This window comes from Oncorhynchus kisutch, linkage group LG6 (assembly GCF_002021735.2).
Source record: "Oncorhynchus kisutch isolate 150728-3 linkage group LG6, Okis_V2, whole genome shotgun sequence".
Taxonomy (NCBI): Eukaryota; Metazoa; Chordata; class Actinopteri; order Salmoniformes; family Salmonidae; genus Oncorhynchus; species Oncorhynchus kisutch.
In genome coordinates, this window is record NC_034179.2 from 76225591 (window position 1) to 76251815 (window position 26225).

General features: G+C 43.9%; 1 protein-coding gene and 1 long non-coding RNA gene across 4 annotated transcripts; one reads left to right on the top strand and one right to left on the bottom strand.

Moving 5' to 3' along the window:
- The first annotated feature begins 5117 nt into the window (after nt 1-5117).
- Nucleotides 5118-25842, top strand: LOC109888018 (RNA binding protein fox-1 homolog 2-like). 3 transcript variants are annotated; one of them, XM_031827612.1, is made up of 12 exons: nt 5167-5308; nt 5443-5610; nt 6021-6074; nt 6599-6691; nt 11677-11724; nt 18324-18411; nt 18538-18594; nt 18727-18871; nt 20558-20603; nt 22102-22193; nt 22472-22610; nt 22734-25842. In XM_031827612.1, exons 6-12 carry the CDS (start codon nt 18348-18350, stop codon nt 22776-22778), a joined length of 588 nt encoding a protein of 195 aa, XP_031683472.1. In that variant the 5' UTR covers nt 5167-5308; nt 5443-5610; nt 6021-6074; nt 6599-6691; nt 11677-11724; nt 18324-18347; the 3' UTR covers nt 22779-25842. The 3 variants fall into 3 exon arrangements, with proteins under 3 accessions (XP_031683471.1, XP_031683472.1, XP_031683474.1); XM_031827611.1 differs by lacking the exon at nt 11677-11724 and having other exon boundaries at nt 5118-5308; nt 22472-22547; XM_031827614.1 differs by lacking the exon at nt 5167-5308 and having other exon boundaries at nt 5475-5610; nt 18541-18594.
- On the bottom strand, nt 19991-20433 carry LOC116374467 (uncharacterized). Its single transcript, XR_004210414.1, has 3 exons — nt 20349-20433; nt 20221-20300; nt 19991-20044 (listed from the first exon to the last, which is right to left on the bottom strand). It is a non-coding gene; the product is annotated as an uncharacterized LOC116374467 (long non-coding RNA).
- Nucleotides 25843-26225: the final 383 nt, after the last annotated feature.

A 26225-nucleotide genomic window follows, 5' to 3' on the forward strand; every position in this document is an offset into this window, starting at 1 on the left:
ACCTCCATTACTGCAGCACCCTGCTTGGTTTAGAGAGGGAAGGCAGGGATTGTGGTGTATTTTACTGCCTCACCTCCATTACTGCAGCACCCTGCTTGGTTTAGAGAGGGAAGGCAGGGATTGTGGTGTATTTTACTGCCTCACCTCCATTACTGCAGCACCCTGCTTGGTTTAGAGAGGGAAGGCAGGGATTGTGGTGTATTTTACTGCCTCACCTCCATTACTGCAGCACCCTGCTTGGTTTAGAGAGGGAAGGCAGGGATTGTGGTGTATTTTACTGCCTCACCTCCATTACTGCAGCACCCTGCTTGGTTTAGAGAGGGAAGGCAGGGATTGTGGTGTATTTTACTGCCTCACTTCCATTACTGCAGCACCCTGCTTGGTTTAGAGAGGGAAGGCAGGGATTGTGGTGTATTTTACTGCCTCACCTCCATTACTGCAGCACCCTGCTTGGTTTAGAGAGGGAAGGCAGGGATTGTGGTGTATTTTACTGCCTCACCTCCATTACTGCAGCACCCTGCTTGGTTTAGAGAGGGAAGGCAGGGATTGTGGTGTATTTTACTGCCTCACCTCCATTACTGCAGCACCCTGCTTGGTTTAGAGAGGGAAGGCAGGGATTGTGGTGTATTTTACTGCCTCACCTCCATTACTGCAGCACCCTGCTTGGTTTAGAGAGGGAAGGCAGGGATTGTGGTGTATTTTACTGCCTCACCTCCATTACTGCAGCACCCTGCTTGGTTTAGAGAGGGAAGGCAGGGATTGTGGTGTATTTTACTGCCTCACCTCCATTACTGCAGCACCCTGCTTGGTTTAGAGAGGGAAGGCAGGGATTGTGGTGTATTTTACTGCCTCACCTCCATTACTGCAGCACCCTGCTTGGTTTAGAGAGGGAAGGCAGGGATTGAAAGTATTTTGCGGAGCCCCACCCAAGTGTTCGCCCCCAGGGGTATGAGACTTACCTGCTGCTTCACATTTGCACCAAACAAACTGCTGCAGAACTGGCAGACAGTATTAGAGCACTAATGCACTCTGAGACATCTGTCTCCACTACAGGCTTACTGCTGCCCCTCACTCTGCCCATCTAAACCTGCAGTACTGACAATCCAGCTGGCTCAAGGGACGTGCAGAAAAGCATTGAGCTTTGAATAGACCGCACAGCAAGTATGTTAATTTGCACACATGCACTATTGTGACTGACAGAAACAATGGCCAGTTCTGCTGCAGTGCAGTGTTGAGTCTCAGAGGCTCCTTAAGCCCCTTCCCCCACTATCGGCTGACGGAGCTGGTTCAGTTCAATGGACACATGGCGCAGCAACGTTTATTCTCTTGTCTTTTTCTCTGGGCTGAAAGAGAAGAAATCCTCACTAGTGTTGGTGGCTGACTCAATCAAATATTGTGAGGAAACTTTAACAGCGATTGGGCATGATGTTAATCCTCCCAAATAGACTGCTTCGTCCCCCTACAGCAGGCTAGGTCTTAGGGTGCTGGGTTGTTTCCCTCTGCAATTATCTGCATAGAGCAGCGTTTCATAGAGAGACCGAAGGATTAGGAGGGTCATGTCAGTGAACTTGGCAAAGGTTAAGTGTCAGGGAGGAGGTTTGCTCCTCCACCATACCAGACATCTTTCAGAGTTTTGGGAGCGTGTATGGCCACCATGGTGTTGGTGCCGTAGTGGACGTGGCTCACGTTGGGCCGTCTGTAGGAGTATATAATGGGGAGGCTGCTGAGGGAAGTATTTTTAAAGATGTCCTGTGAGACGGGTCCAGCCAGGCTTTCAGAATCAGTCTGGTACGGCTGAACCTCCAACTGCCCTTGCGTGGTCCCATCCTTCATGGCCAACAACAACCTCTGATCTATTTGGTGTGTTTATGTCATATTGACTGAGTCAGTGAATACAATAGCCTGTACTACCACTGGACCTTTAGAAACTGACCAACTCTTTTGTTAAGAGTCTAATGCTCTGTTACCTTTAAATGCAATGCCATGTGTTATTTTGCTTGTGGTGCCTGTAGGGTTTAAGCCAATTAGCTGTTAATGTACCGTGGAGGGATAGGCTGTATATTATGTGTCGTGATTTTCATTGGTTGACAACCCTGAAGGAGTGACAGGGTTTCAGTACATAGGCGCCCTTACATGGAGATGGGAGGCGGCTACAGCGTCATGCTTGACTGGCTCTTGGGATCCGTGGGTCACGTTTCATAGCGGCGGTGGCTTTGACTGACTTGGGGGAGGCGGGGCGGAGGTAGAAACCCTCGTCTGGATTTCATCAAGCGAGGAGGGAGAAAGAAGGAGAGGAAAAAGGAGAGGGAAAGCATATCTATTTCTCCAGCTGCAGAAAAAGGAAGAGGAGCGTACTACTGCATTGGAGAGAGAGGGGGGAAGAGCCGGCATATTTAATGCAAAGCAATGCGTCACAGTAGGCTGTAGATTAGTTTCATAGTGGTTATTCATTCATGATACTCGGATTGGGATTAGAGTAACTAGCAGGTTAAAGAGATTACTGTAGTCTACTAACACTCTTCACTGACTGTCTACTGTACTGTGCAACTGAATTCAAATTATTTCATTGCGCTGCAGTCACTGCACACATTTTAACACATGCACTCTCGCAACGTTCGCTGAATATTTTGACCCACATTGCAAGCCCTCTCTCTCCCCTCCCGGTCCTCTTGGTGTATGGAAAAACCTATGGTGTCTCAGGTAACACTTCTGTACTACCGCTGTCGAGTGTGTAGAGAAAGAGGGATGCAGAGTTTAGCCTATCGTAATTCAGATGGTGCGTTTAATATTGTGTTATACGTTCATGCAGAACAGTAAATCTGAAGTTATTTTGAAAGGGTACCTTGTGGTCAAATGAGATTTGTTATGCTTAGACTATTTTCTATTCATTCCTGCATTGCCTTTGAACATCACCTAGTGGCTTACTAGTGAGTTATGATATATATGATATTGTATACAAATATACATGTGAAATATTATACAATATGACTGTACAACCCCCTCTGTCTCTTGAAATTTGTAAACAAGTTGATGTTTCCGTTTGTAATACAATGTTTTTCCACATGAGTTCATTCTTTCCTTTTTGCAACACAGAATTACTCCCTTTTTATAATAGCCTCTCTCCATCTCTCTCTTCTCTCCCTCTCCTCTCTCTTCTCTCCCTCTCCTCTTTCTCTTCTCTCCCTCACATCTCTCTCTTCTCTCTCTTCTCTCGCTCTCTCTCGCTCTCTGCTCTGTGTGTGAAATACTGCCATTTAGGGCATTGTTACTGTTGCCTCTCAGTGAGTGTGGCAGGAATGTCCAGTTGGCCAATGGGTTGAGTACTACCAGCCCTCAGCCAGTACCTTCTCTCTACTATTTAGCTTTGTCCATCCTTCAGTGGATACCAGTGAGTAGCCTAAATATCCATTCCAGTACTCACATGATCGAGATACTGTACTGTTAGAAACACCCACTACACTTCCACCCCTCCCCCATCCTCTGAGCCTCCAACACAGATTTGGATTTGGTCACTGTGACTCAGATGATGGGGAGCACCCTTTACTGCCTGGTTCCAGACTTCTACATGTTTATGGATGACATGTCTTTACAGGAGTCTTTGATTCCCTACATTTAACCTATTTGGAATCCTCCTTCATTTAATCATCCTCCCCGTTTTATGCAGGACTTATGTGCTATTGGTATTATTAAGTTAATGACATTACAATGAATGCAGTTTGCAGTCAGCCTCATGAGCGATTCATATGGACCAGAATACATAAGGAGAGGCTGGTGGAATATAGCAGTAGAAGAGTTTTCCACCCTGTTCTGAATTAAACCTACTTTTGTTGCTCTCGTTATCTTGGAGGCACAGAACCGAGAGCTCAGTCCTCCTTATCAAGTAGAGGGGATTTAACAGTAGCCGGGACGGTTCTTTCCACTGTCGTTTCAAGATGAGAAGTCTGCAGTCTCTGGGATTAGTGAATCCTCATTTGCTTTACTGCCCCGCAACTTAGTTTCCCTGGTAATTAAAAAGGCTGTCTGGAGCCTGGGTGTTGCCTCGCCCAGGCCTGGCTGGCCGACTGACTGACTGGCCCGTTTTAATGCTATTGGATGCTGTCATCACGCCTGGAAGGCCACGAAGCAGTTTCATGGCCCGAAACAAAATGGCGCCCCCCCCCATTCCTCCCTCCCTCCAAGCTTTGCTCTTTCTGAACACAGTTGGGGTGTTTTTGAAGTTATTACAGGATGTCCTTGAGTGTGTGACTGAGGAGTGCTATATCACAGCGTCACCATACCACAACACATAACTGACACCTTTTTTAAATCGTGACCGGCCGGCGCTACAATCCCTTACCGGGCTTATCATGAAGACCGTATAGTAACAGTGCTGTGGCAATGGCTTGGAGCCGTCTCCCAACTCAACTGGTTCTGATTCATATCAAGTGTAACTAAAAAGGATAACGGTATCTGTTCACGGGGTATAACAGGTACTCATTGTTGTAAATATCTCTGGATATGTGTGTACATGGATAGTGAGCAGGCTTGTGTAGCAATGTGTGTATCAGATTTTGTGATTTGTCAATAATAGATGTGGTTGCAGTGAATATTTCATGGTAGGCTGACTGAAACGCTCTGCTGTCAGAGATATGGAGAGAGAGAGAGAGAGAGAGAGAGAGAGAGAGAGAGAGAGAGAGAGAGAGAGAGAGAGAGAGAGAGAGAGAGAGAGAGAGAGAGAGAGAGAGAGAGAGAGAGAGAGAGAGAGAGAGAGAGAGAGAGAGAGAGAGAGAGAGAGAGAGAGAGAGAGAGAGAGAGAGAGAGAGAGAGAGAGAGAGAGAGAGAGAGAGAGCAGAGAGGAAGAGAGTGAGAGAGAGGAGAGAGGAGGAGAGGAGAGAGAGGAGGGAGAGAGAGAAGAGAGAGAGAGAGACGGAGAGAAGAGAGAGAGAGGAGGGAGAGAGAGAAGTGGAAGAGGAGAGAGGAAAGAGAGAGAGGAGAGAGAGAGAGAGAGAGAGAGAGAGAGAGAGAATTGAAGCTGTGTTTTTACCCTCGTTCTAGTCTCTCCCTGCCCTCCCATCTGCCAACGTACAGTACAGTAATGCCTACTAGTATTAACCCCATCTTCTCCTCTGTCAGGTTCTCAAGATTCAACGGGGGCCAGGAGGGGCTGGTGCCCCCCGCCCTTCTCAGCGTTCCCTCCACCACCCCTCCGCAGAACGGCCTGGGGACAGAGTTTGGTGGTGCTTTGTTTTGGTGCTGGTGGGCAGGGCCTTCGGATTCAGGGGCTGGAACAAAATGGCTCAGCCACCACATCCAACTCTTACCCACCCCGGTCAGTGTTGTGGCTGGTTTTGTTGTTAAGGCTCACTCTGCATTTGTCCTGACAATGATCAAGATTACTTGGATCATTCCATTTATCAGCCTTTCCCTCTCTCTCTCCCTCCTCTCTCTCCTGTCCCCCAGCAGACAGAAGCGTCCCCAGGTCAGGTAGATGGAGTGGGGCAGTGCGTGGCAGTAGAGTTAGCAGGAGTATCCGGGGCTGACTCCGCAGAGGCCAAAGGAACCCCAAAACGACTTCATGTCTCCAACATCCCCTTCCGCTTCCGAGACCCTGACCTCAGGCAGATGTTTGGGGTAAGAATCTGGGAACTTCCTTGCTGCACTTTGAGATGAGGAGTAAATCAGTTTAACCCTCCTGTTGTTTAATTGTTGGTTGGTGTCAGAGTGGGTGTTGACAAGAACAAAGGGCCAGACAGCCACAAAGGGAGGAACACTCATGTCCTTTGATGTACTCTATCACAGGGCCATGAGAGCCACAGAGAAGTAGTCAGTAGTTAGTGAACGAGTGAGGATAGGAAGGCGTGTACTTACAAAGGGATAGAAAAATAGACAATAGAAGGTAGTTTGATTGAATTTATTTTGGTACAATACTGCCTCCTAGTGTGCTGCAGGTGTAGTTCACCCCTGATTGTCAATGAATTACATAATGCAAGTTGACTTTTTGTTTGTATCCTAATTTCTTGTGTTTGTTTGTTTATTTTCAGCAATTTGGGAAGATTATTGATGTTGAGATCATTTTCAATGAGAGGGGCTCAAAGGTGAGTGAGATGGTAAACATGTCCTCAGTCCCACCGCTGTGGACATTATGATGAAAAAGTAAAGTGTTGACTGTGTCTCAATGCTACATTTTCCACACACACTGTGCCCTACTTACCTCCACTGGTAGTATAAACAATAGGGTAGTATTATGGTTTTAAAGAACTCCAGGCCACTATTGAACGTCTGAAACTAGATTGAAAGTAAGTCAAAATTATAATGGACCTATATATTTTCTAATAACTGCAAACTGTCCCATGAAAATCTGTGCGGCCCTCTGTTGAATTTCGACATTCCGTTTGCCCAACCCTTCACTAATCAGTAACCACCGTATCAGCTCTAGAACAAACAGTATTAACCAGTGATTACAACTGTGTGCCTGTTCAGTAAATGTGTAATGAAATGAGTCAAACTAGCTAAATTAAAGGGTTTTGATTTTCTATAGAACAACTGGTATGTTTCTTCCAGCCCTCTCCTTACGCTGTCTTTGTGGTGCTCCTCGTTCCCCTCTGTCTGTCTACCCCAGGGCTTTGGCTTTGTCACGTTTGAGACCAGCGCCGACGCGGAGAAAGCCCGGGAAAGGCTTCACGGCACGCTAGTGGAAGGTCGCAAGATAGAGGTAATTTAACCCAACTTCTCCTCCTACCATCGTTCCTCTGCCTGTACACTGATTCCGCTAGCTGCCATCCTTTTCCACTGACATGCTCTGATGTGGTCTCTGCTGGTACCCCCCAGATGGTTTGCTGCCTTTTTTTCGGGTGTTTCTTGTTTCCTGGTTCATTTGGGGTGGGGGGAGAGTTGAAACCTCAAGGCATGCTGGGAAGTTTTCGCTCTCTATATCATTTAGGTCTCAGTTCTGTCTTGCACCATTTCTTATTTCTTATTATAGCTTCCACTGCTTTGATTTCAAAATACAATCTAAATCATCTTTCTCTGTTGCTGGAACCGCGGGACATTAGGAGAGCGTGATGAGACGATGATGCATGGCCGATTGTAGCCAGGTTGATCATATCTTAGTTCCTAGTCTAGAATGCCCTCCCCCCTCCCCTGTGCTGCAAAGTGGTAGTGACAAGCTCATGTCTCCTGGCCTCCAGCATGTAGCACAGTGCTCTCCTCTCAATCTGTAAAATAACTACGCCATATCCTTGATATTAAGCTCCCTCCTTTCACTATCATTTTTTTAATGAAGCTTTGGCTCATATGTGACTGTTTCAGAGTTGGGGAGAAGCTGAGAAGATGCATGTTTTTCTTTGAAATATTGTCCGTTTGCGTGCCAGTGATATCCTACCCATCTCTGGAGCAGATCTATTTTAAGCCAGGTTCTTAGCCAATCACGATTCTGCATGGGCTCCTGCCTCCTTGCTGTGGTTAACTGTGGTAGTTGTGTCCTGCATGATGGTGATGGCTGGACCCGCTTGGGTTTCATCTCAGCTCTCCAACGTCTGGTTCTGAATGACACCTGCATCCAATGGTCTGTAAAACCCCACATTTCACCTTCAGTCAATCAGCAAGTTGAATGGATACTGATGGAGCCCAATGAAAACCCACATCAGTTAAACTTCTATAAATCAACAACCTATTTGTTTGGCCCTGGTGGTTCAGTAACCTCTGTGTCTGTAGTCTCTGGAGTATCTTCTTGTTTCATGCATGATCGTTATCACTTTAATTGTAAGGCCGTTTCTCTCTCTCTCTTCACCTTTTATCATTGCTGCATGTGTGACAGTAGTTGATCTCTCTGAAGCTGTGGCCAGGCCTTTGTAATCTGCATGGGGTCAACAGGAGTGTCTGTCATCAGGTTTGTCTGTGTTTGACTAGTGCATGGGATAGAACAGCCGTACAGGCTAAGGGCAAATAAAGGTTGTTCTGTATTTATACACTCATTCAACAGCGGAGGAAAAGCCCAGCATTCCTTTGAGGCACTGCTGTGACGATTCTTCTCTCTCCTAGAAGTTGTTTGCAACCCTATAGCTTAGTCATTGGTCATATAATTAAAGTTTTTTTTTAACTGGCTGTTATTCTAACAAATGTGAAGACACTAATTTAAAACTGGCTAAGCTTAGAGGCAATGCTCTGACATGAGGAATGGTCCCGTACTAGGCTAGGCTTAGATAACCCATTGTTTTGCTTAGGAAACTCTGAAAGATATACCATGGTAGTGTTTGACCAGATTGTTTTTGAAATCAGAAGTGTGAATATTCTGTTTGCTGTCCTTTTGCATGGGATTTATTGGAAGTACGTGTGCATGATAATACTATGGTGTTGTAACATGGCTGTCACTGCAGCGCTAGTGCGGACAGTCTGGGATTTCTTGCATGTCTTTTATATCGCCTATTTAGTTAAGACTAGATGATTTTTGGTGCTAGTGATGTGGACTTTTGGTTGTTTAGCATGACATCCTCTCAAAGTTACAAATGCCTTAATACCTTTATGAAGGTCTGTTTATCCATAAAACAGAAAAAGGCAATAGTTGTTGATTGGATTCAATATTTTATTTCATGTTGTTGACTAAAGTCTGTCCGTGCATGGGGATCTGTAGCGAATGTTCTCCTAGCTAGTCCGTTTGGAACCCTGAGTGTGCATGGCTGTTGGTTCTACACAGAGTGTAGTATTGATCTCTGCGGTGGCCTATTCTATTACATCGAAGTGTACTTCTTTTTGTCTGGAATAAAACTCTGCGCTATGAAGAAGTCAGTTTCCCGTGCGCGTCCAATGTACCCATGTAAGTGGTCCGATTCACTTGTCTTCCTGCTGTTTGTGTCTCCACTCCACACTACTGTGTGTGTCTAGGTCTGCACACACACCATGCATCTCCTCCATCAGTCTGTGTGTGTCTAGGTCTGCACACACACCATGCATCTCCTCCATCAGTCTGTGTGTGTCTAGGTCTGCACACACACCATGCATCTCCTCCATCAGTCTGTGTGTGTCTAGGTCTGCACACACACCATGCATCACCTCCATCAGTCTGTGTGTGTCTAGGTCTGCACACACACCATGCATCACCTCCATCAGTCTGTGTGTGTCTAGGTCTGCACACACACCATGCATCTCCTCCATCAGTCTGTGTGTGTCTAGGTCTGCACACACACCATGCATCTCCTCCATCAGTCTGTGTTTGTTTGAGTCCTCTTCATGTCAAAGGGTATTCCACAAAAAGCACTCAAACTAAAGACATTGACATCACCACCCATAGACCAGGGCGCTCCTACCCTGCTCCTGGAGAGCTACCCTCCTGTAGGTTTTCACTCCAACCCCAGTTGCGATGTACCTGATTCAGCCTTTCGACCAGGTAATTATTAGAATCTAGTGTGCTAGATAACCTACAGGACGGTAGCTCTCCAGGAACAGGGTTGGAGAGCCCTCCCATTGACGCTTAATCAATTTCCAGGCAGTGACAATTATATGCCATCAAGCAACTCATCACACTGATGTTTTGAAAGTGACATTTAAGACATTTGACTGTGGGATACCCCGACATTGGACGGATACATCCCTTTAAGTCTTGTCACTGTGCTGTCACACCACAGTTCCCACCCTGAGGTACTGTAGTAGTAACAGTGTATTGAACATGTAGGTGTGTCTCTCTCTCCGCATGCCGCTCTTGTTGATGTGATGGGAAGTGATTGCTCCGTGGCGCAGAGTTTTAGACAGACATTAGATGCAGTAGAATATGAAGGTGCAGTCTATCACCCCAGTAGTGGTGGTAATGAGAACGAGCAACGAGTCTCCTGGTGCTCTTGAGTCTGCATGCATCTCATCAGACACAAGGTCACAGGGAGGAGAGCTCCTCACTCAGAGACCAACCATGTCACCACTGCATGAACCTGAGTCTCTGACTAAAGAGAGCTGGGTGTGATAAGGACTAACTTACTGGGACTGTTCATCTGATCCTGCATGGCTGATCCGTTCTCATTCAGTGATAGATGTACGCTATACTACTGCAGGTGGCAAACCGCCCACAGCCTCCATTTGAAACAGTTCTGTCTGTCCTTTTAAAGAAAAGGGTCATGTTCTTCAAGAAAGCCAATCAGACTGGATGTTTAATCCTGACATTTCACCTCCGCATCAACCTAATTGAAAGGCATTGATTTGGATCCTTTTTCAACACCAGCTCTTTCACTTGAGCTTTAGATGTGAATTGGCTCAAATCAAAAGAAGGCTGTGATCACTCTGCTCCCCAGAACAGTATTACTGCTCGAAATGGGCTGTTTGTGATAAACTGGGCTTAGCTTTGGATTTAGTCATGGTTGTTGCTTGTTTCAGATACTTTGCATGATTGACAGAGAAAAAGAGGTGAACTTGTGAATGGATTGGTGTGGTTGTGTGTGTTTATGTGAGAGGAGGGCAAAAGAAAAGGGGACAGGGAGTATGAACTGTTCCCTTTCCACTCCTCCCTCTTTCTCCCAGACCACAGGCTGCTCATCTCTCTCTCTCCTTCACTCTCCCTCTCTCTCTCCTTCACTCTCCCTCTCTCTCTCCTTCACTCTCCCTCTCTCTCTCCTTCACTCTCCCTCTCTCTCTCTCCTTCACTCTCCCTCTCTCTCTCTCCTTCACTCTCCCTCTCTCTCTCTCCTTCACTCTCCCTCTCTCTCTCTCCTTCACTCTCCCTCTCTCTCTCTCCTTCACTCTCCCTCTCTCTCTCCTTCACTCTCCCTCTCTCTCTCTCCTTCACTCTCCCTCTCTCTCTCTCCTTCACTCTCCCTCTCTCTCTCTCCTTCACTCTCCCTCTCTCTCTCTCCTTCACTCTCCCTCTCTCTCTCTCCTTCACTCTCCCTCTCTCTCTCTCCTTCACTCTCCCTCTCTCTCTCTCCTTCACTCTCCCTCTCTCTCCAAGCCAGTCAAGTTTGTCTTCCTTTGTTTCTCCACTGTTATGTCTTTCCCTGTGTGACACTCCCCAGTCCTCTGTCCCTGTGTGACACTCCCCAGTCCTCTGTCCCTGTGTGACACTCCCCAGTCCTCACCCTCTTGTCTTGTATATGTGCACCTGTGTGTGTAATACGTCTCGTTGTATTTCCTTTCACATGTTATATTTTCGTCTTTAGTCCTTTAACTCATCCTTCTCTCTTTTTATCTCATTTTTTTCCCCCTAAAGTTATTTTGTTGTGTTTCGTAGCGGAACTAAATGTTCCAAAGTCATTTCTTTATACAACTACCCCCCTCTGCAGATCAAAATATGAATCCTGCCAACGTCGCTTTTACTAAGAATCATTTTACGCTACAATTCACTTTAGTATTTTTACTGCCACTCCTGACTGTGGGAGACCATATTTTCAGACGCAATTAAGCCAATCTCTTAATACAAAAGTGGTCGACCTGGCTTTTGTGTCCCTTACTCCTCTCTTATGACCACTATAATTTGCATATGTTGAAAGAAGCATCCCTCCAGTCCGTGTGTCTCTCTAGAAATGGAAAGATGCTCATGCATTGAGCAGAAACTAATTTTTGGATGATTTTTCTCTCTCAAAAACTGTATCACTGCTTTCAACTATTATCCCCATTTTATTTCACATTGGGGGGATTTTAATTTATTGGGTTGTTTGTTGGTTTATTTATTTGTTATTATATTTTTTCTGTTTCCCTGATGACTTCTATGTGTGTTGTCAGTCTCCACGGTAACCACTCGCGTGTCCTCACGCTGTTTCTTCGGCAACGGTAAGTTGTGTATAAATGACATAATCGCTGATCTGACCCCCACCCCTCCCTTGAAAAAGGCACTAGATGCAAAATCACACATTGTTTTGAATATTCCTAAAGGAACCGTTAATTTGGTAGTTCCAATCGGTCAATTAGCTTATTGGTAGTAGATGCTGGGAGCAAGACGTACAGTAGTTGCATGCTTTAGTTATGTCCACAGCATCTTTGTATTGTATATTACAAATCAATTTGAAGTATGGTAGCCTAGCATTGTTCTGATCTCCCAGCTATCTAGAGTATAAGTCCCTTTTATGATGGGGCCTGTATTGATAGGGAAGGTAGCAGTGACGAGGCACAGACACACACACACACACATAGACAGACACAGACACACAGCCCATTGACAGCCTGGTCCAACTAGTAATAATAATGGATCCACCCCCCTCCCCTCCTCTCATTAACACCTCCCCGGAATGTCCAAGTTTAATCATCCTCCTCTTTGCAATGACATGGCTTACCAGAACCCATTTGATTAATGCATCATTGTATGTATATTTTTCCTAATGAATTGTCATCCCCAGTAATGACAATAACCCATGGCTCTCTGGGAAGCTCCTGTTCAATTGTGTTATCATCCTTTCAGCTGCTTCAGTCAGTGTTAGTTAAGGGGAAAATAAATCTGTCATAACTTTTGGGAATAACTTTTCTTTGTCTCCAGTGTTGGATGGGTTTCAGATTCATGGGTGGGCCTGTGTAAAGGTGCAATATGCAGAAATCGCTTTGCCATTTCCTGGTTGCTAAAATTCTGTTTATGTGGCAAACAAGTGACCTATAGTGTAGAGAGTCATTATACCATTTAAACCGCTGTGAAATATATTTTCAATAATGGAAAAATATTGTATTTTCAGCTGTTTGAAGTAGAGGTTGACCAATTTATGATTTTTCAACGCCGATACCGATTATTGGAGGACCAAAAAAAGCCGATACCGATTAATCGGACGTTTTTTTTATATATATATATAGTTGTAATAATGATAATTACAACAATACTGAATGAACACTTTTTTATTTTAACTTAATACAATACATCTATTTAGTCTCAAATAAATAATGAAACATGTTCAATTTGGTTTAAATAATGCAAAAACATTATATTACTAACGTTTAAGTTCCTTGCTCAGAACATAAGAACATATGAAAGCTGGTGGTTCAGTATTCCCAGTTAAGATGTTTTAGGTTGTAGTTATTATAGGAATTATGACGCGTCAACTATTTCTCTCTATACCATTTGTATTTCATATACCTTTGACTATTGGGTGTTGTTTTTGTTTTTTACCCCCTTTTTTCTCCCCAATTTCGTGGTATCCAATTGGTAGTAGTTACAGTCTTGTCTCATCACTGCAAGTCCCGTACGGACTCGGGAGAGGCGAAGGTCGAGAGCCATGCGTCCTCCGAAACACACCCCAACCTAGCCAGCCGCACTGCTTCTTGACACAATACACATCCAACCCGGAAGCCAGCCGCACCAATGTGTCGGAGGAAACACCGTACACCTGGCGACCTGGTCAGCGTGCACTGCGCCCGGCCCACCACAGGAGTCGCACGTGCGCGATGAGACAAGGATATCCCTGCCGGCCTAACCCGGACGACGCTGGGCATCAAAAAAACGGCCTGAATCTCTTTCTAAAGACTGTTGACATCTAGTGGAAGCTCTAGGAACTGCAATCGGGAACGATTTCGCCCTATTATAAAAGTGCCAGCCATTGAAATCAGTGATATGCTGAATTATTTTATTTATTTTATGGTTTGTCCTTGGGGTTTCACATGCCATTTCAGTTCTGTTATACTCACAGATGTTGTTTTTACAGTTTTAGAAACTTTAGAGTGTTTCTATCCAAATCTACCAATTAAATGCATATTCTAGCCTCTGGGCCTGAGTAGCAGGCAGTTTACTTTGGGCATGCTTTTCATCCGGACGTCAAAATACCGCCCCCTATCCCAAATAAGTTTTAAGAACGGGAAGCATAGAAATGGTGCACATGGAAAATATCTACCTTTTCTTAGACTTGCTTTCATTGAGAATGGCAGATCTATTCATTTCTATGTGAATTTGGTCCGGTCGTCAAAAAAGTTACATATTGCGGTTTTAAATCCTAATGCACAACATGTGGATTGCAGTTTTAAATCCTAATGCACAACATTCAAGCACACAGAAAGTAGTACAGAAATTACAGTTACGGGGCGGCAGGGTAGCCTAGTGGTTAGAGCGTTGGACTAGTAACCGAAAGGTTGCAAGTTCAAATCCCCGAGCTGACAAGGTACAAATCTGTCGTCCTGCCCCTGAACAGGCAGTTAACCCACTGTTCCTAGGCCGTCATTGAAAATAAGAATTTGTTCTTAACTGACTTGCCTAGTAAAATAAAATAAATAAATACATTTTCAAACACGACCCATCAGTTATGCTGATTGGAAAGTGCAATCATCACTGCAAGTTGCACTTGCACACAGAATGGTAATTCTCGCTCGCGTGGTAGAGGACATGATTAGAACACAGCATTGCTTCCTACAACATGGTGTGTTTTTCCATAGAGATCCTATTCAATTACTAGAGGGGCTATTTCATAAGCCCTCTAAAGTTCCAGAATGGGGTTAAAATGGCGCCCATAGTGGTCAGGGAGAAATCCAAACCAGTCTAATTGGAATTAATGGCTAAGGCATAATCCAGATTTTACTTATGCAGGAAAATTTAAGTAATGCATGTGATATATCAGAAATTGTGTAATCAAATTATTGTCAACCTAAAATATTGTAATATAATTATAAATACAGTTTAAAGGTTTATACCAATTTTCCGTATAAATAGCCTCTAAAATATATGTTTGTAAACCATACATGTTAAAAAAAATTGTTTTCATGGGAATTTGAGTGCCATTATATGATGTAATAGCATTACTTCTTGTATTTCCAACTTGTCTAAGTCCTATCATCAACTGATTTCAGCCAGTGTATGGCTGTGGATTGACTGCATTGTTCGAATGGAATGTTGGCATATTGGCAGTTAATACAAATGTAAAAAATCTACGGAAAATTCCTCTAAAACTGGCTGGCTTGCTAGCTAACAAACATACAGGGCAGATAAATCCTTCAAATTCATTATTTTATATCAGGGATGGGCACCATGGGGCGTAGATAAAATGTTGCTGTTTTAAAGCTAGTTTACTGCAATTCCAAGAAATGTGCCGTGGGGTGGAGAGAAGATTTTCCAATTTTAGAACTAATTCCATGCAATTGTTTTTGTTTTAGAGTTAATTACATGCCATTCTACACATTTTGCCATAAGGTGGAGAGCGATGTTTCCAGTTTTTAATATAATATCTGTGAGACTGACTAACACAATCAATGGGGCACTAATTCGACCTTGATTACTAGAAGTTTGGATAACTGGCTGCTAGACTAACTTACCAATCTAAAAAATGTTAGCTGACATGGGCTAATTTGACTGACATAAAATGAAAACTCAACGACATTTTGAAATTGCACCTTCTGTATTCTGCTTCGCAATAGTAAATTGTGACCCCGACTGAGCCCCTCCCCCCCAAAAAAAATTCATATCCTTGGGCTGAAGCCACCAGTTTCTCAGCCCTGTTTTACATGATCTTATCACAGCACTGGCAAACCATAGTTGACCAACTCCCTGACCAAAATGGCTGACCTTTATCCAATCATAAAAATATTAATGTCAATTCTAGTATTCTAATTCCTAATTCTATGTGTTTTTCTGTGTTCTAAATGTGAAAGTATACTGCGCTAAAGTGTATATGCTTATGTAGTTCACATTTTGAAACTTCAGGGAGAATCACTCATGGAAACCGATAGATTAACACAGGGGCATAGGCATTTGTGGGGTGGACACAGGCCCACCCACTGGGGAACCAGGCCCTGCCAGACCCACCCAATCAGATTGGATTGGTCCTGCAGGCCCTCCCACCAATTTTTGTCCATTCAGCAGTCATCATAAGTATATCTGTTACAGGAGTAGGTGAAATTGTAATTGTTTAGAAAAGATAGCTCATCCATCTGTCCATATTTTCTCTTCACAATGATAAGCAGCGTTAATCGTGTTGCTCTTAAAGTTTGAGGATTTTTTAAAGTTCACATTGCGAGCAGCAGCAGGGAATCTTATGGAATGCACTTTAAGGGAATACTCAATCAATAAAGTTTATAACAGCAATAACTCACCTCTGTCGTGAGTCTAGTAATGGGATTAACAACCAGGAGTTAAAAGAACAGAGATTCATTCTGTTCTGTGAATTCCTCTTTAGAGTAGCCTGAAAAGATAAGGGGTTTAACCAACTGTATATAAACACATTGGGTTTAACTGGGTGATCCTTTGGTCTGTCTTTTGCTGTCCTTTTAACCTCCCTTTGGTTTGGTTTTCCTTTATTGAATGGTGTGTGTGTGTGTGTGTGTGTACTGGTCTTAGTTTGTGACACACAGTAATAATGCCTGGCAGTGTCTCATGTATTATTTGATTTCTCTCTTTTTTGGGGTATGAGGATTGCTCTTCTCTCTCTTCCCTCCATCCTTTGGTACTCTGTCTCTCTATTCCTCCACATAACTTAGTGAGATTTTTGGGAGAATGGTCACAGAATCTAATTGCTTTTTTTGAATGACGCACCTTGGTATTTGTTATTTTTGTTTTTGAGAAAATAATTGTTGATTTTTGTTGTTGCTTATGTAGACGATGTCTCTCTCTTCCTTACACCATCTTTGTGTTTCCCTGTTTCTGTATGTGGACTGGCTCTGTATCTATCTATCTCTCTCTCTTTCTCACCTGCATCCCTCTCCTGAACTCCTTACCTGTCCCATCTGTCTCTGTATGTGTTTGATATGGGAGTGCTGCGATTGTTTTGATTGGTCTCTATGCTGCATCCGACGCTTGCTGATTGGCTGAATTACATTTTTTGGTTCTTTATTCTCACTCTTGGTCATGTGATGCGCCCATATTTGGCTGCGTATAATTTCTGTCTTATAAAATGTATTAATTTTGTCCAACAAATGTTTTTTGCACCCCTCTTTCTCTCCCCCTTTTTATGTATTGATGTTGATTTCTTTTTAGGTAAAACCCCAACAAGTTTGGTTTCATTTTGGGGCGATTTGGGTTACTTTGGTCCAGTTCTATTGGTACTGCTGTGGGCTTAAGTTGAGGGGTGGGATGGGGTTGAATGTTTATTATTAACCCATGCAGATGTGTTTCTCACTGGTCTCTGTTTGATTTGCATGTTTACCTCTCTGTGAGATTGATCAAATTGCATTACCTCCCCTGGTATTGACACACCACTAACTATACATAAGGAAATGCATCATTGCCCAGTTATCACACCCAAAATAGAGGTTTATAAATGACCCGGATATGAATGCTGTGATATGAAAAGATTATCAGCATTAATCTGATTCATTAGGCTGATTTATTCGTTTTATTTTAGTGTCTTCACTCACAGGGACAATTATGTCAGCTAATTGAATCACTCAAGGCTGACCATCTCATTTGCAATGAAGGAAAATTAGGTAATTGTCATTTCCATTTGAATGAGGGCTGCAGTGATAGAGTATGACTAGTGGGGTGTTGAAGGTGGCTGAATCCATAATGGCCTTCTAAGTGGAACTTTGTCACATAGAAGTCTCAAAGCTCTCCAATTGGCCAATAGGTCATTAGTAGCTCACAACAAAGTTTGACATGGCGCAACGGCACACTCAAACTGTGAAATTGCACGACACAACAGTCATTCTCATAAACCCCATCAAAGGCGATGGATAAAGATTAAGGGAGCCTAATATGGCCCTTTGAAGTTCAGTGGGGGGATTAGCCTAGCTAGCAGCCATCTTGATTCAACAGCCGTCTCTGTTCACACACCTGCAAACACATATTATTATTCTCCTGCAGTGCCACGTATCTCAGCTCTTCTCCTTCACCTTAGCGCTCCATTTTCCTTTCTTCTTTTACCTATACATCTCTCTCTTCCTCTCAAAGCTGGGCTCAACCACTGGCCCTCAGTGTAGCTAGTTGTCTCCACAATGAGTCATCGATTACACTCCTCTTGGGCAGAACACTTTAATTGCATGACTAAGATTCCCCCCTAACAATCCTCCACCCACTCATGTACACACGCGCACACAAACACCGCCAGGGAGAGCAGAGACTACTTCATCATAAGCGATGTTGTCAGCTGTCGTATAACTGGCTGAGGAGGAGGCAGCCTGGCAGGGAGGAGTTAACGATGTGATGCATCAAACCCACCACCATATTGATGTGAATGATCCAGTGATGGTGAATGGGGAGCAGACTGTAACTGTGGCCTCCCTGTATGTGTACACACAATCACCATCTTCTTGGCAAATGGTCTGTTGACCTTAGACCACAGGAGTGTTATTACCATTGTATTAGTCACACAGTCAGAGTTAGATATGCTTTATTTTATGAATTGCTATCACATGTAAATGTCTAATATTGGTCCACTTGTGTTATTGTCTTTTGTGTCAGAGTGCTTGTGTGTGTTTCCTCAATTGAATAGAACGGGCCAAACGTTGTGCTCACTGTCCCTCCTCCCACTCCCCAGGTTAACAATGCCACGGCCAGGGTGATGACCAATAAGAAGATGGTCAGCCCCTACCCCAACGGAGAGGCCCTTAGCACCCTGCCATATGGTAACCAGATGCAAACTATTCCATTAGCCTCATTATGATCCCTAACTGTTAGTCAGCTGCCCATCTCCCTGTGTATCCCCTATCTATATGAAACCCTCCTGTTTCTGCCTCCTCTCTGCTTCTCAGCAGGATGGAAGCTAAGCCCAATGGTGCAGGCCATGTACGGACCAGAGCTCTATGCAGGTAAACCTCGTCTTCCTCTTAGATTTCATGCCCTTCATTTCACCCAAATCTGACTTCATTTAAACATCCTTAATTCATAGTGCCCCCAGGCATTGGATGTTCATATCCTCTCTCTCCTTTCCTCTCCCTCAGTTCCGGGGTTCCCCTACCCGTCTGCGGCAGCGGCAGCCTCCACGGCAGCTGCGTTCCGTGGTGCCCACCTTAGGGGCCGGGGAAGGCCAGTGTACGGCGCTGTGCGTGCGGCGGTGCCGCAGCCTGCCCTCCCTGCCTACCCTGGGTAAGGGATTCAACTACAGAATCCATCCTCTGAACGGACACACTTAACATTTATATATGTTCCTTCAGTAAATTCAGGACTTTACTATAAATACCAATAAGTGTAATGTCATTAGTTTGTAGTATAGACACAAACTCCCTCTGAGCAGAACAATAATTTGACCATCTGCGTCACACTGCACACATTTTCTTTCTATTTTTCTATGTTCCAGTAATTCCACTAGAAACTGTACTGCATGTTGCTGGGCTGTGCCAATTGGTTAATGGGGATGCAACTGCTGTGATATTCTGGATTTTTTTTTAAACTAGTGCTGCAGGAAATGGCTCTTCCATATTTAATCCACTACTGCCTGACTTCAAACAAACGACTGGCTGACTTGTCCTCAGTCTGTCCAGGACCTTGTCCTCGTCAATGTAAATGGTCCTCCGTTCCCTCTCCCCGGGGGATGCTGATAGAGGATGGTACCCTATAATACAGTCATGTTGATAATACCACTTGGTTCAGCAGTAATGGAACAAATAAATGGTAGTGTATTTCCTCTGCATGCTGCATGTGTGTGAAATAACTGTTCTATCTCTCTCCTTGTGCGTTCACTTTTCCCCTCAATCATCTCCCTGTTTACTTTCCTCCACACTGGCTATCATTCCTGCCACTCTGGTCTTGGACCATCTCACTGTACACACGCTCCTGTTCCTCCCTCCTTTGTTCCTCACTATCTCCTCCCTCCACCCCTCTCTTCGCCTGCCATCTCCTCTGTCTGCCATCTCCCCTGTCTGCCATCTCCTCCCTCCACCCCTCTCTTCACCTGCCATCTCCTCTGTCTGCCATCTCCCCTGTCTGCCATCTCCTCCCTCCACCCCTCTCTTCACCTGCCATCTCCTCTGTCTGCCATCTCCCCTGTCTGCCATCTCCTCCCTCCACCCCTCTCTTCACCTGCCATCTCCTCTGTCTGCCATCTCCCCTGTCTGCCATCTCCTCCCTCCACCCCTCTCTTCACCTGCCATCTCCTCTGTCTGCCATCTCCCCTGTCTGCCATCTCCTCCCTCCACCCCTCTCTTCACCTGCCATCTCCTCTGTCTGCCATCTCCCCTGTCTGCCATCTCCTCCCTCCACCCCTCTCTTCACCTGCCATCTCCCCTGTCTGCCATCTCCTCCCTCCACCCCTCTCTTCACCTGCCATCTCCCCTGTCTGCCATCTCCCCTGTCTGCCATCTCCCCTGTCTGCCATCTCCTCTGTCTGCCATCTCCTCTGTCTGCCATCTCCTCTGTCTGCCATCTCCTCTGTCTGCCATCTCCTCTGTCTGCCATCTCCCCTGTCTGCCATCTCCTCCCTCCACCCCTCTCTTCACCTGCCATCTCCTCTGTCTGCCATCTCCCCTGTCTGCCATCTCCTCCCTCCACCCCTCTCTTCACCTGCCATCTCCTCTGTCTGCCATCTACCCTGTCTGCCATCTCCTCCCTCCACCCCTCTCTTCACCTGCCATCTCCCCTGTCTGCCATCTCCTCCCTCCACCCCTCTCTTCACCTGCCATCTCCCCTGTCTGCCATCTCCCCTGTCTGCCATCTCCTCTGTCTGCCATCTCCTCTGTCTGCCATCTCCTCTGTCTGCCATCTCCTCTGTCTGCCATCTCCTCTGTCTGCCATCTCCCCTGTCTGCCATCTCCCCTGTCTGCCTTTCTCTCTTAGCGTGGTGTATCAGGATGGTGGGTTTTATGGAGCTGCAGACTTATACGTAAGTAGATTCCCACTCCTCACACTCCCTCACGACTCTCTCCTTTCTCTCTGTGCGTTTCTGCATGTGCATAATTAAATGCGCTGCAAAGAGCTGCCCAAATATTGAATTATGCTAAGGGGTACACTCTGTACTTTACCATTCCACCGCTGCATGGGGTCACACCTGTGGGTCTGAGTTTTCCCAGAAGACAGACTGTAACAGAGGGTGTTGTAGTCTGGTGTTGTAACACGGGGTTCCAACATGGGTAGCCGGGCCGCTCTGTGTGCGCTTGTGTCAGGGCGCGTGTCTGTCAGCATGTGTCCAGGTTGACAATGGCTGTTTCTGTTCTCTCTATAGAATAGTGTTTCAGGACTCTGTCATTAGTAGCAGATTGCCTCAGGTAGGGTCATTACCAAACACCGTGTGTATTTTTATTATCCCTCTGGTGATTATGATCTTTTGATGTTGTTTTGAAACGGTAACTTGCTTTTCATTTTCCTACTAACTCACTGACATCTGCACAGGTGGATTGTGGGGAAGGGGTTTGTTACTAAGCTACTAAACAGCGTGTGTTTTTTGCCAGTTTGTTCAAAGAGAACCTGGTCCCTGAAAGGTAGACTGCTGGCAGAGATAACATGAAAGGCGGCAGTTGTATTTGTCTTGAAGTCACTGGCAGAGAGCCTCTTATTTCATACAAACACCAATGTTCCCAGCACCATTTCTTATGATTGGAAGTTACCACATCCGTTATGCTGAGTAACATCCATAGCTGGAACAGGTACAGAGATGAGCTGGAAGATACTCTATCTGTGTAGCAGCAGTGCCCTGTGGGGCTGAAAATAAAGACGAGGAGAACACGGTTTCTTATTACTAAAGCCTGTCCCCAACCCCTTCCCGGTCTGGACTCTTCTCTGGAGCTACAATTACTGAAGCATGCTGATCCACGTCTGCATGCTCTACAGGCATACCTTTTCTCTCTCCCCCTTACCTTCTCTTACAGCCCCCTCCCTCTGTCCTGTCACTAGTTGTACTGCAGGTTTCCAGGGGAATGCTCTGGGTTGTGTTCTGTATGATTAGGTCCAAATGCAGTGGTGTGTTCAAATAGATTTGCATTGAATTGGGGCAAGCATGCTGTTTCAATGCCAGGAGGTGACACTGAGTGTGTTTGAGTGTGGCATCTCTATTTTCCCCCTCTCTCTTTGTCTTATATGCATATGAGAGATCACAACGATAATATGGATGGTTCGTGTAAATGTTACTTATCTTTCTCTATAATTCTGAATCGTTGATATGCTGCATTATTGACGATTGTCAACAACCTCCACTGTAATTATTATGTTTAGTTTTTTTACATGTGTTAATATATTCATCTTTAACCACAAATGTTCTAAACTTGGTTGTTGTACTGTGTGATTCTTTAACTCATTCTGCACATACACAACTCTGCCTCGGTAATGATCCTGTCTACCTCAGCTGTACCATGGTAATAATCTCCATTTGTCCCTCTGTCTCCCAGGGAGGCTATCCTGCCGCTGCCTATCGCTTTGCTCAGCCTACTGCTGTAACCGGGGCAACTGCTGCCGCGGCAGCTGCTGCTTACAGTGACAGGTAAGAATAAGGAGGATCGTCTGAGGACTCAAAAAGCAGCAGCCTTGAAATGCAATAATGTGGCCAGACTTTTACACAATAACATGCTAGGCTATGACTCATAGTAGATGTTATTTAGTTTTGGTGGGTATTTATGATACACTTGATCTTTACAAGTCTTTTGTTTTGTGATTTGTAGTATCTCAGCCTATCTATGAGTCAGTGCAAGGTGTGTGTTATATTCTCACTGTAACTATGTGCAGCTGAAATACATATGTGTTGGTATTCCTCTGGGACAGTTATGGGCGAGTGTACACTACAGATCCCTACCACGCTCTAGGTCCTGCTGCAGCTGCCTATGGAGTCGGTGCCATGGTAAGAGCCCCCCAGCCGCAACACTACAACAACAGGCTGGAAACTGAGTTATCTTCACTTTATGTAAATGTAGTTATTTACTTCTCGCACATCTTTTTCACTGCTGTCTGTTGTTTAAAAACAGCTACATTTTCCTTTCCTTATTTCTAATTTCTCTTTATTGCTCTCCCTTTCTCTCTCCTCCAGGCTAGTTTATATCGGGCTGGATACAGTAGGTTTGCGCCGTACTAAACAGCACTCGCACCATGGAATTCCACATTTCTGAACCTCTTCATTTGGGAAGAGCTCCCCTCCATTTTCTACGGGTGGTAGTATTAACCCATGTGTTTTGGAAAAAGGTCATCCACTCAAGATAAACTCAACTGTAACTTGGCTTGCTTCAACGGTCACACTCAGTGACATAGTAATGAACGAATGAAAACTGCCTGTGAATTTCAAGACTGGCAACAATAACTGAAGACAACTGTGGGAAGAACAAGAATGGTTCCATAAAAAACACTATTGGACATGAATGGAGAAATTGCTGCCCACCAGTAACTTTTTACACTACATCACTACAAACCTTTGCTCCTAATAAATAGTCTGTGGTAATAATTCTCAAATGTAAAATGCACACATATGTACACAGCTCAATGTGTTAGTACGACCTAAAAGTAGGCCATCACTAGCCTAAAATCTTAGGTCCTTTATATGAAACACTACATTGACAACCTGCCCAGTGGTGGAATCCCATCAGTTAAACAATGTTATCCAAGTTGTTTTTTAAAGAACCTGTTCAACAAAAAGGTGAATGAAGAAATGCAAAAGTAGCAAAAAGTCCATAATCTGAACTACAAAAGCTGAGCGACAGCTGTTGCTCTGAAAATGATTTAGAGAAATCCAAACAGTCTACCATTACATTACACCACCAACCCAACTGTAAAGGACAAAAAAAGATAAACGGTGTGAAATGACAAGGAAAAAGAAACAAAATGACTTGTTTTTGTTCTGCATTACCTCAGTTTTTCTTTTCTATAATTGTCTATGAAAAAGCATTGCTTAAAATGATTATTGTTATATAATGTGGATGCAATGAAATTACATCCACTATCATCATAATTTTCCCATTTTCCAGTTGATTAATACTGTTATTGCTGGTCTAAGTATGATGATGATGATTCTTACTGTAGTTGAAACTATAATGACACATCTTTTGATCTGTATCATGTATCCTTACTATTATATACCTACATTGTCTTCATTTTTCCTTTTGAGAATATTGTGCAACCCAACTCCTTATACATGTTCTCTTTACTAGACTATATGACATTCCAGGTGTAGCATCAGAATGGTGACTGAACGGGGTAAAAACATTGAAAGTGTCTGGGCATAGTTAACATGCTGTAGAAACCAGTCATGCAAGGTGGACCCAGCTATTTACAGATAAGAATGGAATTCTTAGGGGTTTGAGGGAACAAACCAGATGGTAGGAAACATGAGAGTTACAAACACTACAAGTTGATGTTACTTTTGGTTTCACCATTTTTAATATATATTTTTTGTCAAATTGACACAAATACAGACACGCGGGAAGTGAAACAACATAATGTTCACCCAATGCAATCTTCCTTGTCTTTGGGAATGTTCTAGTCCAGTATGTATTAAAGTCACTGCCTCAATGCTACTTTAAGGTACAGGAAGTGACCTACAAAAATATATAAATAGTCTTTGACCTATTATGTATCTCCATATACTCCGGATATGTTATTGCTATCGTTTGTCTTTTGGTTCCAAAGATTCTCTAAAAGCACATTTGTTGGTCAAGTGTACACATTTTATTATACTTTTTCTGATTGTTCTTGCTGTTATTTTAGCTCTTTTTCTATTTTATGGTGGGTTCAAAGTGCTCCCTTTCAGTTTGCTGATGCTGGTGTTTTAAAAGCACCGTGTCCTAGAAAATATTATCTGAGAAGTGGAGAGGGAAGATAGGGGCAAACATGAATTTATTTACATAATTTTATAGCAACAGATTAATAAACTTAAAATCCCCAAAATACATTTGGGAACTGGCAAAGTTGGTCTTTTAAAACATAGCTGCTGAATGTGCCGAGGGCTTTTGATGAAGTGGTCCCAGGCAGATGATAACCCAACATTTTACACTGCCTTAAATATAACATTTAGGAGTCCACAGTAGACTTGAGAGGGGAATTTGGCATTTTGATAGAGAATAAATGTCAGACTAGAGTGAGTGTGATGATGAAACAAAGTGTTCTATTCCACACCATTTTAAAGAGCCCCCTCCCACATGCCTCCTTTTTCCATTTGGGAGTGAGTGTAGTTCAGGATCAGTTGTAGGGTGGAGGACCCAGGTAGAGAGCTGAGCCATAAACCGCCTGTTGACATGATGATTACCATGTTACTAGCTGTGTTATCAGGCCTGGAGGGATGCATACAGTTGCATTAGTTATTCTGTTGAGTATTTATGCCATGATATCATGACAATACGAATTTTGAACTTCTCTTAAAAAGTATTAAGTATCAGTATGCATGTTTCTGTGAGAAGGACAGGGTCAAATGTCATTTAATTTGTTGCATGAATCAAAACAATTTCTATGGAAAGGAGGCTATGTGAAATATGAAGGCAGGATCGAGAGGGGTTTCAACATAGTCCACTTGAGTTTGTTTCTAGTTGAGGGGGGGGGAATAATGTTATGTAAAATACTGCCTGTTTTAAGTTTATGCCTGTGTTATCTATGTTCTTCTGTGGTCATGGTATCATTTGAATTACCAGTTATATCTCTTAGTTCAATTTTAATTTGGAATGTTGAACCCCTGCAGTTTTTCCTTTTGAAGTATGTTAAGTAACCAATGATGTTGTCCCACCATGCACACAGCAGTCCAGCACAGACTGAACTGTTGTTTCCAATGCCTTGCATTGTAGCACAAGACTGCTCTATGGCACAGCAACTGACCATCCCTCCATAATCTTCCACTCGTTACCCAGCAGTGGAGACTCCCATGTGCCCTCTCACGGCTGCTGTGATCACCTTAGACCCAGATGTGTGTCCGACTTACCCCTGCACTGTGCTGAAGTCAACCTAGTGGGAGTTGTTGGACAGGGATTTCATGAGTTGGAATTGCATGTGCCTTTTTTGTTTTCACATGTGCATTGCTAAGCTCATTGATCCAAGTGATATTTTTTTAATTTTCTTCAAGTGGCTTGTATTTCTCTTCATTTTTTCCATCTTCATGTTTGCCTTCTATTTCCTGTCATTGTTATTGAATGTACATAATAAACGGTTTGGTTTTTATACTCTTCTTTTCAACTCCTTATTTAGGTCAAATGCTTGGTAGATTTTTTTGTATGTAATCATAGGGTATGGAATGGCCACACAGGCCATACCTATTGTTCACTAGTAGTAGAGCTGGTGGCAACTATGCCAACTTAAACTCTAAAGTAGCTCATTTTCTCTAACCAATCTCACATTGCATCTAAAGTTAATGTGAATGTCTGGGTTGAGTTTGGAGGGAATCTCATATCCCTGTTAATTGCTCTAATGCACAAGAGGCTAATTGCCAATTTGATGACATGCACTTCCAGATGATTGAAGTAGGACTAAGTGAAAGGATTGCATTGAGGGCTGTTTGATCAGTGAAACAATAAAGCACATGGATCCACTGAATTATTGAGGTTTTGAC